General features: G+C 54.4%; 1 protein-coding gene across 1 annotated transcript in view; it reads right to left on the bottom strand.

The window, feature by feature from the left end:
* The window catches only part of ABCA3 (ATP binding cassette subfamily A member 3), a 26,829-nt gene extending 22,836 nt beyond the window's left edge, over positions 1-3,993 (bottom strand). The window contains 4 exon segments of the mRNA XM_031060446.1: positions 1-30; positions 113-240; positions 867-1,131; positions 3,940-3,993. Of these exon segments, the coding sequence (XP_030916306.1) occupies positions 1-30; positions 113-240; positions 867-1,131; positions 3,940-3,993 (477 nt within the window).
* Positions 3,994-17,260: the final 13,267 nt, after the last annotated feature.

The following is a 17,260-nucleotide window of genomic DNA, read 5'->3' as shown; positions in this document are numbered from 1 at the left end:
GCTGTACTTGAAGCGCAGCTCATACTCCACCTGCAGGGAGGGTGGGAGGTGGGTGGGACAGGCCCGGGTGACACGGGGCTGGGGGATGCTGTCCCACCTTGCCCTGGCTCACCTGGAGGGGCAGCGGGGCCGAGCTGTGCGGGAAGCGGTGCCGGAACACGACGGCGGCCAGGACGCTGCCCGAGCGGTTGTCCAGCCTGACGTACTCCTCAAAGTCCCGCTCCGAGGGGAAGCCCTGAGCTGTGGAGCAGAAACAGGAGATGCAGGGACAGGGCACAGAAAGGCACCATGCACTGCTGCTCAGCCACCCCCAGGAGCATCGCTGGGTCCAGGACAGGAGGGGTGTGCCATGCCTGCTGCCAGACACGGGGGAGTTACACAGGATGCTGCCCTGTATCCTGGGCATGCAGACATTCCTCCTCCTTGAGAGCAGGAGTCAGCTTTCCCACAGAAAATTCTAACAGCTTGGAACACCAAGTGCTAAAATTTTCTGTGCCAAAAGATTTCCAAAAATACTCTTTCACAGGGAAGTGCTGCCACCCTCTTTAACTGTTTTAGGGTGATATTTTTCAAGACGGAAACTGCAATAAAATGAGACTAAAAAGCAACCCCAAATCCTGTCATTTTACTGAAAAAAAACCCAAAAAGCATCAAACTGTAGCCTTGAAGTTCAGAAAAAAATGGTGTTCCAGGAGCATAAGAATTCAGAATCAGTCACAGAATGGTTTGGGCTGGAAGGGACATGAAAGAACATCCAGTTCCAGGACCCTGCCATGGGCAGGGACACCTTCCACTGGACTAGGCTGCCCAGAGTAAAGACTCACACCAATTTCTGGGGTGGAAGGAGCAGCCCCAGCCCTGCTCACCTCTGATGTTGATGGGCAGAGCTCTCTCCACTGCCTCGGCGATGCTCCGGACGGCGCTGCTGTTGGAGGGGACATAGGCCAGCTCCCAGGGGTTGCTGGCATGCTGGGAGGAGAAGAAGCTGGGCAGGTCATCCACAGACTGGCTGGGGTAGAGGGTGGCGTTGGGGTGGCTGACGGAGTGCACGCGGTGCCGCAGCGCGATCAGGATGGCGGCGAAGAGCAGCGGCAGGCACACCTCGATCAGCGTCACCAGGATCTGCCTCTTCTGCAGGCCAGGGGAAAGAGACAAACATGGGGCAAGGATATAAAATACATTGTGTATCTGTATATACACAGACATCCAGACAGCTACCATAAGTGTGTATCTATACACAGATACCTACAGTACCACTCTCTCTCTCTCTCTCTCTCTCTCTCTCAAGAGATAAAAATGAAGATGCAAACACAGAAGGTAGATGAGACAGCCATGAGGTTCAGGGCATGAGAACAGCAAGGAGCAACAGCATTCTTGCATTCCACAAGGTTTCACAACCTGGGTTTTTCCAGAGGCCAGGAATGACACTGTGCTGGTTCCCACATCCTTCAGGACTCTCCAGCCAAGGGATCCCCTACCCTAAGCACTGTTCCAGCTCAAACCAGCCTCCACCAGAGCCTTCCTCACCACACTGCTGGGCTGAATGACCCAGGCTTGTGCTTTGCTCCTTTTCTGTGCCCTGGGGCTCTGCCATGCAGCAACACTGCTGGAACCAGTGCAACTTTTCCTGCTGGAGCTGAGTTGCTCCAGGCAGCTGGACGTTGGATCTGCATCCCAGGATGAGGGCCAGCAGAGCCTCTGGCTACAGGAGGACTACAGCATGGCAAGCACACCCATGGGCATACCCAAGCCACTACTGCACTACACACAGTGGATTTTTTTTTCTTTTTTTTTTTTTTTTATTGAGATTCAAGCAACTGCAGAATGAACTCTGGTGCTGCACTCTGGACCTTCATCCATCAATTCCCCCAGGGCTGTCTCCTGCACAATGCCTCTTTAGCCAGTAACACCCCCCACCAACACAGTACATTAGCAACCAACCCAGGTCTATTAGCATTCCAAACTGGTGTCCCAGGAGAACTGTGGTCATCGAGCAACCTGGTCTAGTGGAAAGTGTCCCTGCCCATGGTAGGGCAGTGGGATGGATGGTCCCTTCCAATCCAAACCATTCTGGGATTCTGTGATTTCCTCCTGCAAACTGAGCTGCCTTCACCCCAGGCCAGGCTCAAGAGCAGCACAGCACACTCAGCCTCAGGCCCAGCAGTGACAGCCCAGAGATGTCCCTGGCCACAGGGGTTCATGGCTGCTCAGAGCATGTGCCTGGAGCAGCAGCATTAACCTTTTCTGAGGCCTCTGGCTAATTTGGGCTTCACAAGACAAGGGGATTTTGCACCCTCCCCCTTTGCCAGGCTGGAAAGAGGAGCTTAAGTCTCACAACTTTGCTGTCTCAGCAACTGGATTTTATGCAGCAGCTAGTGGGCAGGCTCAGGTGGGCAGAGTCTCCAGTGGGGCAGGTAGGGAGCCCTGAGTGCAGCCTGGGAAGGGAGACAGCCCTGCAGGAGCCAGGGTGAACAGGATCTTGGACAGTCTGTCAGGAGATGATAAGGGGACTACCATTACCCTGGCTCTCAGCACCCACTGTCAAAGCCCAAAACACCTCTTGGGGCTTCCCCTGGGAGGAAGAGTCTACTCCAGCCACAGCCAGCCCCAGCAGCACAGGCAGGAAGCAGAAGCTTCAGGCAGGCAGGGAAAAAGGAGCTGCCACGCTCATAAAAGCAAACGCTGCAGATGTCTGATGGGTTTATAATGCAGCCCTGGCAGCCCAGCTGCCTCCCGCTGATTTACTATGGTACTAAACCTCTCCCTGTCTCCTGGGCTGCCTTCAGAACAGCTCTGCCTCCCTGAACTTGCAGGCTCACACACATTCACCAGCTCTGCAGCAGAAGTCATTCAAGTCTCTATTGCAGAGGTGCCAGGGATACTCATCCATAATCACCACCTCTGCCTGGCCCAAGCAACTCTGGAGAGCCACTGTCCTCTCAGCAGGCTGGGGGTGACTTGGGAGCTCTGTTTCTTTATCAGGAACAGGACTTTTAGCTGTATCCTGGCACAGTAGACCTGAGTCAGCTTGTGGCCTTGGAAAACACGCTAAGATGTATCCCCACTCTGGAGCACACCCAGAAAACAACATTTTTCCCTTGCAGAGGGGATGGGGGATGCTCCTGGCTGCAAAACAGCCCTGCTGCAAGTCCCTTTTGTCCCTTCAAAGCCCAGTTCCCTGTTCTGTGCCTGCCAGAAGGCTGGGTGCAGCCAGCACTTCCCTGTTCCTTTGGGTTATTTTTACAGCAACGCTGTGCCGAGCTGCAGACGGGTAAATTGAAAGCGTAAAGCCAGGCTGCAGCCATCCCTGCTCCCTCCTCTTCCCCACACTCTGCCAGGGCTGGCTCTGGGTCCCAGTGGAGCCACAGAATCCACCCAGGAACACCGAAAGGGGCTGTGGCCTGGGCCAGCACCAGGCAGGACCTGCCAGCCCTGCAGTCCCCAAATCCCTCAGTGCCACCCAGCTGCCATGGTGGGAGGTGGGCTGGCAGGGGGTGCCAGCGGTTTAATATTTTGAAGACCCCTAAAAGCTGCTCCTGAGAATGGTAGAAAGCCATGGAGGAAAAGAAGCCCATGGCTCCAGTGGGTTTTGGAGGCACCGGGACTTCCAGAGGAGGTTGTGCAATGAGACAGCTCAGAAAACCCCACTGTCACACGGATGGGGCGTGGGTTACCCGGTCCCAGGAGAAGGGAGCTGAGCTCTTTGCCAGAGGGCAGGCTGGGGAGGCCAGGGACAAGGAAACTGAGCACAGAGCACAGCCCATAAGGTCACACAGCCCAGCTCAAAAGACACCATGTGCACAAATAACCCAGTTTTCCTCCTAGCAATGCCCTGTGTCCACAGGGGAGGTTTCCTGACAAAGCCAGAGGCTGGGCAAGCTCTGATGTACCCCCATTTAGCGGTGCCAGAAGCAGCCCCCAGGTGCAGTGCCAGCCTACCTGCAGGATGTAGTTCTTCCAGAGCAGCAGCCTGAACTGCCTGAGCAGAACCATCCTCCCATCAGAAGGGGCCCAGCGCAGGACCCTGGAGGAGAGAGAGGAGAGAGCCGTGAGTGCCAGCTGCTGGTGCAGCTGGGCAGCAGGAGGGCAGCATCCCACACCCCACACAGCCCAGGGCAGCTCTCTGCTCCCAGCCTGGAGCCACAGCAGACAGCTTCACCCCAAAAAGAACCATTGTGACCCCTCTCCTATGAGTAAGTGCCCCTGGTTTCTGGCATGGCTGTTCCCAGACATGGAAGCTGCTGTTTATACCCAGCCCTGGGTCCTTCCCAGCAGCAGGCAGCAACAGCTTTCCTCAAACTGCAGGAGCACAGGGTTACAGAACCACAAACAACGGCCCCAGGAAGGCTGTCAAACTCGTGGCAGCCTATTATTTTGGGATGGGTGGAGATTCCAAGCTGTGCCTCCACCTCCTGCCGTGTGAAGAGTTGGTTCTGCAACACTGGGTGCTTTCCCAGCAGAAACTCTGCTGGGAGAGGCAAGGATGAGAAAAGGGCAAGGGAAGCACCAGGGAAGGTCGGTGCTTGAGAATGATCCTCCGCTGCCTCCTCCCCCTCTCGGGAAGCATCCGCCATCCCTTCAAGCTGTTTGTGTCTCCATTTGCAGTGGCATTTCCTGACGGAGCACTGCTATCCCACCAGGACACTGGCTGGGATTTTGGGCTTGCAGAGCAGCACGGAGAAGGAAGGGGCAGCCCTGGCACCAGCAGAGGCTCCTGCCTGCACTGCCGGACTCTGGGCAGCCCCCAGCAAGCAGTGCCAGCCTCTGAGCATGGCAAATCCTGACAGGATCACAGTGGGCAGCTGAGGGGTCAGCTCTGACCCGGTGCTCCAAAGCCTGGCAGCACTGAAAGTGCCACGGGAACACGGATGGGCACAGAACCCATGAGCAACGCCCTGGCAGGCGCTCCACAGCACGTTCTTGAGCCCTGGTTGGGATGGTATCAGCTCCCTGGATGCAGCTGGCACCCAGCAAGCTGAGCAGGGGTTTCAGGGTGCCCCAGTGAGAGGAGGGAGGTTGCTGACCCATCCTGCCAACCTCGGCTCCCAGGCTGGTGAACACACACAGTGAGCACAGCTCCGGTGGCAACAGAGCTGCAGCAACAGCAACCCGAGACACGCAGGGCACAGCAACAACACCCACCTGCCTCGCCTGCTCTCTGCCACCAGCTCCTTCAGCTCTCCAGGAGCCTTCTCCAGCCTTGGCACACACCTTCCAGCCCCAACCCTAAACCCAGGAGCCTTCTCCAGCCTTGGCACACACCTTCCCAGGCTCAACCCTAAAGCAGGAGCCTTCTCCTGACTTTGCAAGCACCTTCCCAGCCCCGATGCTAAACTCAGATGTGTTCTCGGAGCACAAAAAACCCACCAGCTCTTTGCCACTCCGTGCACAGAAGACAGATTCCCACAACAGCAGGGACATCTGTGTTCAAGGATCTTTCTCTAGGCAGGGAAAAGCAGAAATCTTATGCTTCAGCCCCATAAAGTCCACCAGAACCCCGCCCAGAGCAAGCAGGAAAGGAACAGCAACGGGGACTTGGCAAAGGCACCTTCAAGCTCCACATGAAGTGCTTTATCTCCAGCTGACCTCTGGTCCACATGTGGCCAGGCAGAACATCCATGCTGTGCCACAGGATCCCTTAGCAGGTCCCCAGGCCCACACACACCCACCCCACACAGCAGCATCTGAAGTGCCCCAAATAAGCCCCCCCAGCCCCAAGCAGAAACCTTTGTTCTGCACCCCCTTGAAGGAATCCAGAGCAAACCAAGGGAATCCAAGTCGTGGCTCACTTTAAAGGACGAATGCTGCAGGTCAGGCAGGAGCAGCTGCTGCCCTCGCAGAGATCCCAAATCCTGCTCGCCCCGCCGCACCCTCGAACTCAAGCTGCCCCCTCGACCGCCCCACAGGTCTTACAGCTGCTGCCGGGAAAATGTCAAGCAGCTCTTGGGTAACACAAACACTATACAAAGACTGAAAACTCCATTATTGCCAATAAATATTTTCCAAGTTTTTAAGTGTTCCAAGAAAACTCGTTCTGGACCTTTCGCTTGCTGGAGATGAGAGAAGGAAGAAGCTAAGTTACAAAAGTTCTTGCTGGATTTGAGAGCAAAAACGGTTTTCCAGGCTCTAGTATCCAAAGCATGAATTTTTTTTTGCAACCCAAGAGAGAAAACCTGTTTTGGGAGGTGCTGCCTGGATCAGCCCTGAGATGTCCATGATCAGAGGACAGGACAGGGCCCAGGTCCATGTCAGGGCCCATCTTTGGCAGTAAGGGAGGGCTGAGTGCCACAGGTGGATGATGATGATGACCTCGGAGGCAACAAGGTGCCTTGCTGGGCAGCACATTGGGCTGTCCCTGCCGGAGATGCTCCCACCTGACCTCAAGCACTATAAGACTGAATTTCCCACCAAGAGGCAGGGCCAAAGATCTGGGAGGAGAGAGAGGCGACCACCACCAGCTTCTGGGAGAGCAACCCAGTCCCTCTCCCTGCTGAGGAGTTCCTCCCTTCCCAGTTCCTCCCTTCCTCCTCCCTGGAGGAAGGGTCTCCTGAATACAGGAGTGTGGACACACCCTCACCATCCTCAGGGAGGTCAGTGAGGAAGGAGATACTCCTGCCGGCCCACAGCCTGCATGAGTGGATACGAGACTGGTCCCCACCACCTGGTCCCCACCAGCCCCTGCCGCAGTACCAAGCTGTGCTGGGTAACGTGGTGGCACCAGCTGCCAGCCTGGACCAGAGCTGTTCTGCCAGTGGATTTAGATGAGGACAGGCTGAGCATTGGCAGGGATCAAGGCCACAGCATCCCACCTCCTGACCCACTTCCACACCGCCTCGTTGCTGGCAGGTGGCTGTGCCCGGCCACCGCCTCAGCGGAAAGGGCCGAGCAAAGGCCACGTGCTCCCGGGAGCCTGCAGTTATTTTAGAGCACACACCGCATTTCTGCTCTTCTGATGTCCCGTTCCCATAGAAACCAGCCCTGCAAATGGCAGACGTTGCCTTTTTTAATATAAACCCAGTGTTTCTTCCTGCTGGTTGACAGAGACACCGTGTCACCCCTACAAGATGAGCTGCCAGGTGCCTGCACCTCCGCAGCTGTGCCCGGGGTGGTGGCATCACACACCTGGCGAGGGCTGTCAGTCCCTGGGTACTTTCCACACTGTCACTGGAGCAGGAAATTCCTCTCTGCTCCCCACAGTGTCTGTGCTGGAAATTATTCAGCCATAGCAGGGCAAGGACTTTTTATGGCCACTGTTCACAGGAAGAGTGAGTGATTTCCGAGGCGGGTGCATCTAGAAAGTCCCAGGTCCTGCAAAGAGCAACCAGGGCCAGCAACCACCAGACCAGCCATGAGTGTTCAGTAACACACAGCTCTCATTGCTGGGCTGTTTTCACCTTCTCAGTGTTCACAGAGATCTGGGAGTCACAGCAGAGCAAGACCATAAAAACCTCACCTTGGTTGTGCAAACAGTAATAAAACTTTCTAAGAGGCTGTACGGCTGGTGGGGTGCTGGGTGCAGCAGGGACCAGTGACCTCACAGCCCTCTACAAACCCAACACCAAGTGTCCGACAGATACATGAGTCTGGGTTTGACCAGACAGGAACTTCAGGCCTTGAAATAAAGAAGAAAGCTGGGGCTAGATCCTGTTTGCAGAGTAAGGGATTGGCTTGTGCCCAGCTACTGCCCTGCAATGGGAATGGGTCGGTGGGCACAAGGAGCCTGATGGGCTCCATGGTTGCATCTGTAACTGCCTTTGTGCTGGGGCAGCAGCAGGAGGGAGGGGACAAAACTGCTGCAAGAGCTGGTCATCCCCTTTGCCTTAAAAACAACATCACTGGTTTGCCCAGTGACTTTGCAGTTGCTCATAAAAAGACAAACTCTGCAAACTCACTGGCCTCATGAATTTAGCAAGAACAAGGGCTGGAGCCCAACACACAGGTTTCTCATGGACCCTTGTACAGCCCTGCTCCTGCCCTGCAGTTCTCAGTGGCTGGGCAGGACAGGCCACCTGGGCAGCTGTGAGCAGAGGATAGGGAGATCCCTTCTGCTTCTACTTGGTTTTGAACATTTCCAGGGATGGGGACTCCACCACACTCCTGGGCAGCCTGTTCCAGTGTCTGACCACCCTTTCCGTGAAGAAATTTTCCCAATATCCAACCTAAACTTGCCGTGGCACAACCTGAAGCTGCTCTCTCTTGTTCCATCACTTGTTCTCATGGACCAGAGTCCGACCCCCACTGGCTGCACCCTCCCGTCAGGGAGTTGTGGACTGAGGGATGGGGACTCCACCACACTCCTGGGCAGCCTGTTCCAGTGTCTGACCACCCTTTCCGTGAAGAAATTTTCCCAATATCCAACCTAAACTTGCCGTGGCACAACCTGAAGCTGCTCTCTCTTGTTCCATCACTTGTTCTCATGGACCAGAGTCCGACCCCCACTGGCTGCACCCTCCCGTCAGGGAGTTGTGGACTGAGGAGGTCTCTCCTGAGCCTCCTTTTCTTCAGGCTGAGCCCCCCAGTTGCTCCTCATTAGACTTGTGCTCCAGACCCTTCCCCAGATCTATTCCCTTCCCCCGACACGCTCCAGCCCATCAAGGTCTGTCTTGGCATGAGAGACTTTCTCATACCGAGCCAGGGCCCGGGGCGCAGCGGGGCCGGCAGATGCCTGTGTGTCTGTGTGTCTGTGTGTCTGTGTGTGTGTGTGAGTGAGTGTGAGATAACAGCTCTGTGTGTGTATGTGATAACAGCTGTGTGTGTGTGTGTGTGTGAGATAACAGCTCTGTGTGTGTGTGTGTGTCTGTGTGTCTGTGTGTCTGTGTGTCTGTGTGTCTGTGTGTGTGTGTGAGTGAGTGTGAGATAACAGCTCTGTGTGTGTATGTGATAACAGCTGTGTGTGTGTGTGTGTGTGAGATAACAGCTCTGTGTGTGTGTGTGTGTCTGTGTGTCTGTGTGTCTGTGTGTCTGTGTGTCTGTGTGTGTGTGTGAGTGAGTGTGAGATAACAGCTCTGTGTGTGTATGTGATAACAGCTGTGTGTGTGTGTGTGTGTGAGATAACAGCTCTGTGTGTGTGTGTGTGTCTGTGTGTCTGTGTGTCTGTGTGTCTGTGTGTCTGTGTGTGTGTGTGAGTGAGTGTGAGATAACAGCTCTGTGTGTGTATGTGATAACAGCTGTGTGTGTGTGTGTGTGTGAGATAACAGCTCTGTGTGTGTGTGTGTGTCTGTGTGTCTGTGTGTCTGTGTGTCTGTGTGTCTGTGTGTGTGTGTGAGTGAGTGTGAGATAACAGCTCTGTGTGTGTATGTGATAACAGCTGTGTGTGTGTGTGTGTGTGAGATAACAGCTCTGTGTGTGTATGTGATAACAGCTGTGTGTGTGTGTGTGTGTGAGATAACAGCTCTGTGTGTGTATGTGATAACAGCTGTGTGTGTGTGTGAGTGTGAGATAACAGCTCTGTGTGTGTATGTGATAACAGCTGTGTGTGTGTGTGTGTGTGAGATAACAGCTCTGTGTGTGTATGTGATAACAGCTGTGTGTGAATGTGTGTGTGAGGAGTGTGTGTGTGATAACAGTTGTGCATGTGTGTGTGTTAACAGCGGTATGTGTGAGTGTGTGTGATAACAGCTCTGTGTGTGAGTGAAATAACAGCTGTGTATGTGTGTGTGTGATAACAGCTGTGTGTGAATATGTGTGTGTATGAGAGATAACAGTTCTCTCTGTGTATGTGATAACAGCTCTGTGTGTGCACGTGCGTATATGTGTGTGATAGCAACTCTGTGTGTGTGTGCGTGTGTGTAACAGCCACGTGTGTATGTGAGATAACAGCTCTGTGTGTGTTAACAGCTCTGTGTGATAACACACACACACACACACACACATGCCACTGTTTGCAGTCATTTATGTGTGTGTCCATGTATGTGTGCTCTTGTGTGTCATCCTCTGTGTGCATGGCACGTGTGTAGTACTCTGAACCTGTCTGTGAGGTGTGTGTGTGCACACATCCCTCTGGGTGTGAACTCTCAGTGTGTGCACACATCCCTCTGGGCAGAACATGCACCAGTGTGTGTGCGCAGGGCATTGTGCACCTGGGTGTGCCCCAGGCATTGCCCATGTGCCAGGTGGCTGTGACTGTGTGCACCCATGCCAGTGTGAGTGCACAGCTGGGCATTCCACAGCTGTGTGCACATGCACTGGGCATTGCACCTGTGCCAGGTGTGGGACACAACACAAATTCACATGTGCCCACTTAGACACCTGAGTGTGTGCAGGGCTCTGTGTGTGTAGGGCCTCTGTGTGTAGAGCTGTGTGTGTAGGGCTGTGTGTGTGTGTATGTGTGTGTGTGGAGCTGGGTGTGTGTGGCTGTGTGTGTGTGCATGTGTGTGTAGGGCTGTGTGTGTGTGTGTGTGTGTGTGTGTGTGTAGGGCTGTGTATGTGTGTGTGTGTGCATGTGTGTGTAGGGCTCTGTGTGTGTGTGTGTAGGGGCTCTGTGTAGGGGCTGTGTGTGTAGGGCTCTGTGTGTGCATGTAGGGGCTGTGTGTGTGCAAGGGGCCGCACGTGTACGTGACAGGAGCTCACACACGGTGGGGGGCAGTGGCTGTGAGCAGCCGTGGTGGTTCCGGTGCGGGGTCAGTCCAGCCCTGCATGGGTATGGTCAGTCTCCTGTATCCGTCTGTCCGTTCACGCCGCTCCCGAGCAGCAGCACTCCACAGTGGGCCCTGCCCTGGTGCCCTGGTTTTTGGAAGCAGGTGCCAGCTCCGTGCGTGGGAATGCGGCACTGCCGGGCCACTCCAGGGGGGCAGGTGGAGTGCTCCCGATAAGGATCAAAGTGCCGGGGCTGGAGTGTGCTCACAGTGTATGGCTGCCCTGCCCGTCCTGCCCGCGGGCTGCCAAGTTGGCAGGAGAAGGTGCTGCTGGTGCTGAGAACACCAAAGTGGGGAAAGTTTGCACAGTGTGGACAGAGGGAGGAGGAAGAGAAGGGTGGGGAAATGGGACTGCGGTGGGGACAGGGAGAGCCATGGCTTGAGGCAGCTCTACTGAACAAGGGACATGAGGTAGCTTGGATGCTGTTACTGCTGGGGTGCCCCAGTGAACCCAACCTGCCCCAGGCTACGACAGGCAGGAAGCAGGGCAGCCCCCAGCCACTGCCTTTTTCCACATGATAAAGAGAATGAATTCAGACATCAGAACAGGCTGCTGAAAGAAGTGTGGAGTCCCTAGACGTGTTCAAAAATCATGTAGATGTGGCACTTGGGGACATGTTTTAGTGGTGGCCTTGGCAGTGCTGGAGGAACAGGTGGACTTGAGCTTAGAGAGCTTTTTCAACCTAAATGATTCTGTAATGCTATGATTCTATATTTTTGGGGGGGCTCCATGTAGCTGAATGCCACAGTGATAGCTTTGAGTACGACTGCTTTGGAAACCTGTGTTCCTCTCTGATCTTGGGGATTTGTAGCCACTTTCTGGACCCTGGCTAGCCCTTGGGAGAAGAGGAAATGAACTGAGAACCAGGGCAAGGGTGAAGGTGTCTGGGTATGGGAGCAGGAATCAGCAGCCTTGGTGTTAAGATGAGGCTAAACAGAGAATGGCACTTGTGACTGCACTGCCGGGGGCCCCTGAGCTGGGAGACCCCACTCTCCACCTTGGTGCCTTTGATCTTGGCGATGGCCAAAGCTGAATTTTGGCTCCCCAGGGCACCTGGAGCATGTCACAGCTGTGGGTCTGGCCCCAGATGGGGTGCTTGCAGTTGAAGTTCTGACTGTCTGGCCTGTGCCCAGATCCCATCACCTACTGGGCTGCACTGGGAGACACCTGGACCCATCTTCAGAGCCGCAGCTGGGAGCCTTGTTCTTGCCCTCCCCCAGCTGGTTCCACAGACACCAGAAGAAGTGAAGCTGTCTCCATGGGTGACTGAGCAGCCACCAGACCACAGCAAAGCTTCCCTGCTCACACTCACGTCCTTAGCAGCACACAGCAAAACTCATTACAGTGCTCAGACGTGGAAGGAGCTGCCTGGCTCAGAGTTGTTATCCCTCAGCAGAGCCACACGAATGTTTTGAGATGATGCAGGCTGGCCAGGCGTGGGGATGGCACGTGCCTTCCCTCCAAGCATGGCCTAGCCAAGGGCTTATCCTCTCCCTGTTTGCTTTCCCCCATCATGTGTCACCCTTCTGCATGGCGTCCTGCTGTGGCCACCTCAGGAATGGCGTGGTCTTGCCCAGCATCTTTGTCATCACGGGGCCACTGGCCCTGTCTCAGGTGAGGCCAGCAGCCAGCTGAGTAGTCACAGGTAACTGTGGGCCTGGAGAGGATCTGGGACAGTCATTGCCTGCGGTGACATGCCGGAGCCTCATGCCAGCCCGGGCTGAGCCACCTGTCCACACCCCTGCTCAAGCCTGGGTTTGATCCTCCCCAATTACAGCTGCCTGAGTTCTCCCCGTGACCTTCCCTGTTGCCTCATGCAGTGCCTCGCACTGCCTGCCTTTGAAGGAAGCTGAGCCATTAGATCAAAACAAAAATCTTGCCAAAGGAAAGTATTTACAGGCTCCTCATGGCGCCTAGAACAGAAGACAGGAGATGTTGCAAGGAGGTGTAGTGGCATTGAAGTGACTCAGCTCACACCCAAGGCTGGGAGTGTGCAGGAGACTCACCAGGAACATGGGAGAAACCCAGAAAAAGGCAGGATCAGGCAGAGAGGAGGCAGCAGGGACAGCAGGGATTAGGCAGTGGGGAAGCACTTGCCTGGGGGATTTCCCTGTCTGACCTCTCACATGAGCCCCTGGAAGGAAGAACCAGCCCTTGTGCCAAACTTGTCAACCCTGCTCCTGCTGCTGGCACCTGTGTCCCTGAGATCATGGCTCAAGCTGCTTTCCACCACCTTTCCTTGTTGGCTGTTATCACCCCCATCTCCCATGGTGTTATTCCCAAGGGGCAGCCCCAGGAGCCATCCTGTCAGCAGCAGTGGAGACATCGATCCTGCTGTTTCAGACCATCTGGGTTCAGAAAACCCCAGCCCTGCTCACCCCACACATGGTTTCAGGGTTTAATCTGTGTTAAAGGTGCTGGCTGGCTCATGCAACCATCTTATCTCTGTCCATCAAGGACATCAAGGACCTTCTCTTCCCCGTCCAAACAACACCCAAAATGTAGGACAGGTTGGGGGGAGGGTGTGTGCCAGCGAGTCCCCAGGGCAGCCATGCCAGGGTGGGCCTGGCACAGGGTGCTCTGGCCCCTCATCTCTCAGCCAGTAGCCAAATGCAGATGTTGGGAAGAACTTGGTTAAGTAATTCCTCTTTCAGTTTCTCTGCTATCCCCATGGCCCTGCCACCCTGGGCAGTATCCAGGCAAGAGATTCACTACAACTGTCCTTGTGTGACCCCATCTGCATGGCTCCTTGCTCTCCATCCCAGCCTCCTGCTGCTCCCTGAGAGGGAGGAAGGAGCGTGAGCAGGACACACACCCCATGATGCCCAGTGGCACCTTCCATCAGAGCAGCTGGTGGCTCAGGGACATGCAACGGCTTCCCTGGACACGTCCCAGGAGTTGTGGTGCAGGGACAGACACACTGACTTCTGCTGAGAGCATTTTCCATCTTGTCCTCATTTCTGCTCATCCTTAACTTTGCTGCAGTGCTGCATGGTGCAGTCCTGAGACTGGAGTGCCGTTGCCCAGGAGTAAAATGCCAGGATGCTGGTTCCAATTAAAGAGGGTGAGTGGATCCAACACCTTCTCTTGGTCCCCCCACACTTGCCAAGGACAAGATCTTGTGCTTCTTTTCCCCAGAGTGGGGCCCCCATTCCCTTTCACCCCAAGGCGTGCCAGCTTGCAGCCCCCCAGTCTTGGCTGCCAGGTTGGAGTCTCTTGTTGTATTGCTTTGCCCTTTAAGTGCTGAGAAGATGCACAGTGAAACAAGACTCCCCTTGGAGTGCTCAGACACAGGAAAATCTCCATGGGCTGGGAAGGATGACACAGGAGGAAGCTTTCCAGAATACCTGCTGCTCTTCCCAATCCCTCTTCTCCTCAAGTGTGATTTCCCTGGCAGTGCTCTGCAGGGAGCTGGCACAGTCTCCACATCAGCCTCCAGCAGTGTCCCCAGGGTGTCCCTGCTGGGGGTTACAGAGCTCCAGGCCCTTGACAGACCCTGGAGCACCACCAGCACGGAGAAGATGTGGCTGGGAATTTCAGTAACCATTGCTCCTCTGAGCCTGGGTGAGCCTCCTGCTGTAGTGGGAGCTGGAGAGGCAGCATGGCCTGGGACACATGGGCAGGCTCTGCCTGCACTGCCCAAAGGCAGCCTGCTTGTCCCTTCAGCCCAGAGAGGCAGCTGGTGTCCCCAGGGCCACTTCCCACGGGTGTGCCAACAGCCAAGACCTCTTAAAGCTGCTGGATTGGACCTGGCAATTTGGAGCTGAAAGGGTTCCAGGGCCTCTCCCAGCACTCTAGCATGGCTTCTCAAGAGGCATCACTTTAGGATCCAAGAGGTGTGTAAATGAAAAGGAACAGCCTCATTTCATTAAGAGGTTGAAGAACTGGCAGCTTTGGGCATTCTGTCAAGCTCAAAGATCTCTGCCAGCACCTAAATCCGATAAGTCATGTGTTTGGGCTGCTGGCAGCGTGCTGGGAAGCCAAGGGTAAGATAAGGGAGACATAACTGAGCTGGCACCAAGGAAACTCCTGCAGGGGGGAGACAGGGATCTTTCTGTTGCCACTCCAGCTGTCTGCACTTTCCCAGAGGGTACAGCAGCAGATTTACAGTTGGACTCAATGATCCTTGTGGGTCCCTTTCTATTCAGGATATTTTGTGACTCTGTCAGACCATCCTCAACACACAAAGGCCACAGGAAGACAGGTCTTCTCCTGAAGATTTATACTTTTCCCTCTTCCGAGAGCAAGGGACAGTTAAAAATTCACCTAACCCACTGCTTTCAAGGAAGCTGGGACAGGGCAGGCAGTGCTGCAGGTTGCTGCATATAGGGGTGGAATTTCAGCTTACAGATAAACTTGGGGGATAGAGGGAGCATCTCCATGAGAGATGAGCTTTGGCTAAAGGAGAACAAAAGTGGGGTGCGAACCCTTGAAATGAAACCCTGGGAGGGGTTATAGCTAATGGGTGAGATGGGTGGGCAGTGCAACAGGGAATCATCCAGAGGTAAATCCTTCCCTGTGAGGGTGGTGAGGGCCTGGCACCTCACCTGAGGACTTGAGAGCTGAAAGGTTCAAAGAACCAAAGCTTGACCTCGAGATCTGCTCTGTTCTGCTCTCCAGAGGCTCTCCAGGAGCCAGAGCCCTCTGCAGCCCAAAATCCAGACTGGTTTTCAATGCCCGAGGTAGGAAAGAGGGAGCAAATTCCGGGAGCAAATTCCTGCTGAGACCAGGCAAAAGGTGCAATGCTGCAGACACAATCCCCTATGGAGTGACTGCAGGCACCCAGATTGCCCTATTGATGTAAATTGCCAGTTATGAAATGGAGAAATTTGTTAATTTTTTCCCTTTTCATCTATTTATTATGGGTTTCTTTTTTATTGCTAATTATTACTTTCAATACAGCACTAAGTAGGATGAAGGATTCTCTTCTCTGATGCTGGCTTGGTGGCTCTTGAAATAAATCTTAAAGAATTGCCTTTTCCCACTATTTTCTGTCTGCCTTTCCCCATCACTCTGTTTTCTCAGTTTCTCTTGTGTTTTTGGGGTCTGACTTTTTAAAGCACCCTGTATTTCTGTTTACTGCATGGATTCTTCTCTCCCCAAATTGAATGTATTCAGGTCGTGATCACTGTTCCCTAGGCAACCACCAATGAAATTACAGAATGATCAAGAATTAATAGCTTAAGTTTAAAAAATTAAAATGGTAATTGGAAGAATTCATAAATCTGCTGAACTAAGGCATTCCCACCTGAGCCACTGGTTACTATGGAGGGCCTGGGGAAAGTGATCTTGGCTCAGGAATTAGGGAAAACAAAACACCACCTACCAGCCTGTAAAGGTAAATTCAAACAAATCTGATAAAGGGCTGCTTCTTTTCTGTCAAAATTCTGAGGGGATGCTTCGGTTAACAAAGGAATTGAGGCTGTATGTACCTTGATGGGATAAAGAACTGGAACTGAAATAGTTTTGCAGGGGGCTGGCAGTGGAGGTGAGGCAATTCAATGTTCTGGTGCTGCCTGCAATGTCAGGGGAAACAACAGAGTGATTGTGGAGCACAGTGTCCTGATGGCCATGGTGGCAGGAATGGAAGAAACCCTCCAGCCTGCCCTGTCGCTCCTGACAGTGTCCAGGTGCTTCAAAAAAATCCCAGCAACCAGCTGCAGAAACCAATTCAAGCACATGCCAAGCTTCCCAGAGTCATTTGGTACAGTTCTGGCTTTGCTGGGACTTTTTGTGTGTTAGTGAATATTAGGAACACACCCCAGTGTTTGGAGCGATTGAGAAGGGGTAACCAGCCCATGGCAGAATGAGGTCTGTGCAGGACACCCTACCTGGAGATGCTTCTTCCAAGCCCTGCATACAGCCCCATGGTGGGCTCAGTCGGAGGGTTCATACCCTGGGGGTTTTTTCATGCTGCCTTGCACCACTGCTCCACCTTCCACCATCAGCACATGTAGCTCACTCCTGCTTGACACTAAGCTTTTGTGGGAGTAGCTGCTCCACTCAGCTCTTCATGCAATGAGCAGTCGCCTCCCAGGTCCACTTTGCTCCTGCTTGCACCCAGTGGCTGGTTTTCCATGGCTCACTGGGATGGACTCTGAAAAACACCCTAACATGCGAGATGTTCTCTGGGACAAGAACCCGGCCCCTACCGCCCTCACCTCACCCACCTCTGCTACCCCTTGGCTGCGGGGGCTCAGGGGCCAGGCACCTTCTCCAGGCAAACCCCGGCCTCAGCCCACCTGATGGGAAAGGTTTAAGTGCACCTACACCTCTTTTATGGAAATGGTGCCTGCTTGAGGGGTAGGATGTATACAAGAGATGGGATACACAGGCGCATACACTGTGCCACACCTTAACTCCTGCACTCATTAACCTGTGCGCGCCTGTTCCACAGTCTCAGGGTCCTTTCGGAGTAGTTCTCTGGTGTCTTTTATGAAGTAATGTGAAAACACTCGGCCCCAGAAGGCAGCGCTGGGAGCACGGCCAGAAGGGATCCCGAGACTCCGCTGGCCCACACCGGGGCGGCCTGACCACCCGTGTCCCTGCCCGGCCGGCTCACGGGAGCCCATGGGCCGCGGGACCGTCGTGAGCCCTGGTGCCCCCTCACATCCCTGCTGCCCCC

Source organism: Geospiza fortis, unplaced genomic scaffold (genome assembly GCF_000277835.1).
Source record: "Geospiza fortis unplaced genomic scaffold, GeoFor_1.0 scaffold114, whole genome shotgun sequence".
NCBI lineage: Eukaryota > Metazoa > Chordata > Aves > Passeriformes > Thraupidae > Geospiza > Geospiza fortis.
The sequence above is the reverse complement of the archived record's forward strand: the minus strand, read 5'-3'. Positions and strand labels throughout refer to the sequence as shown.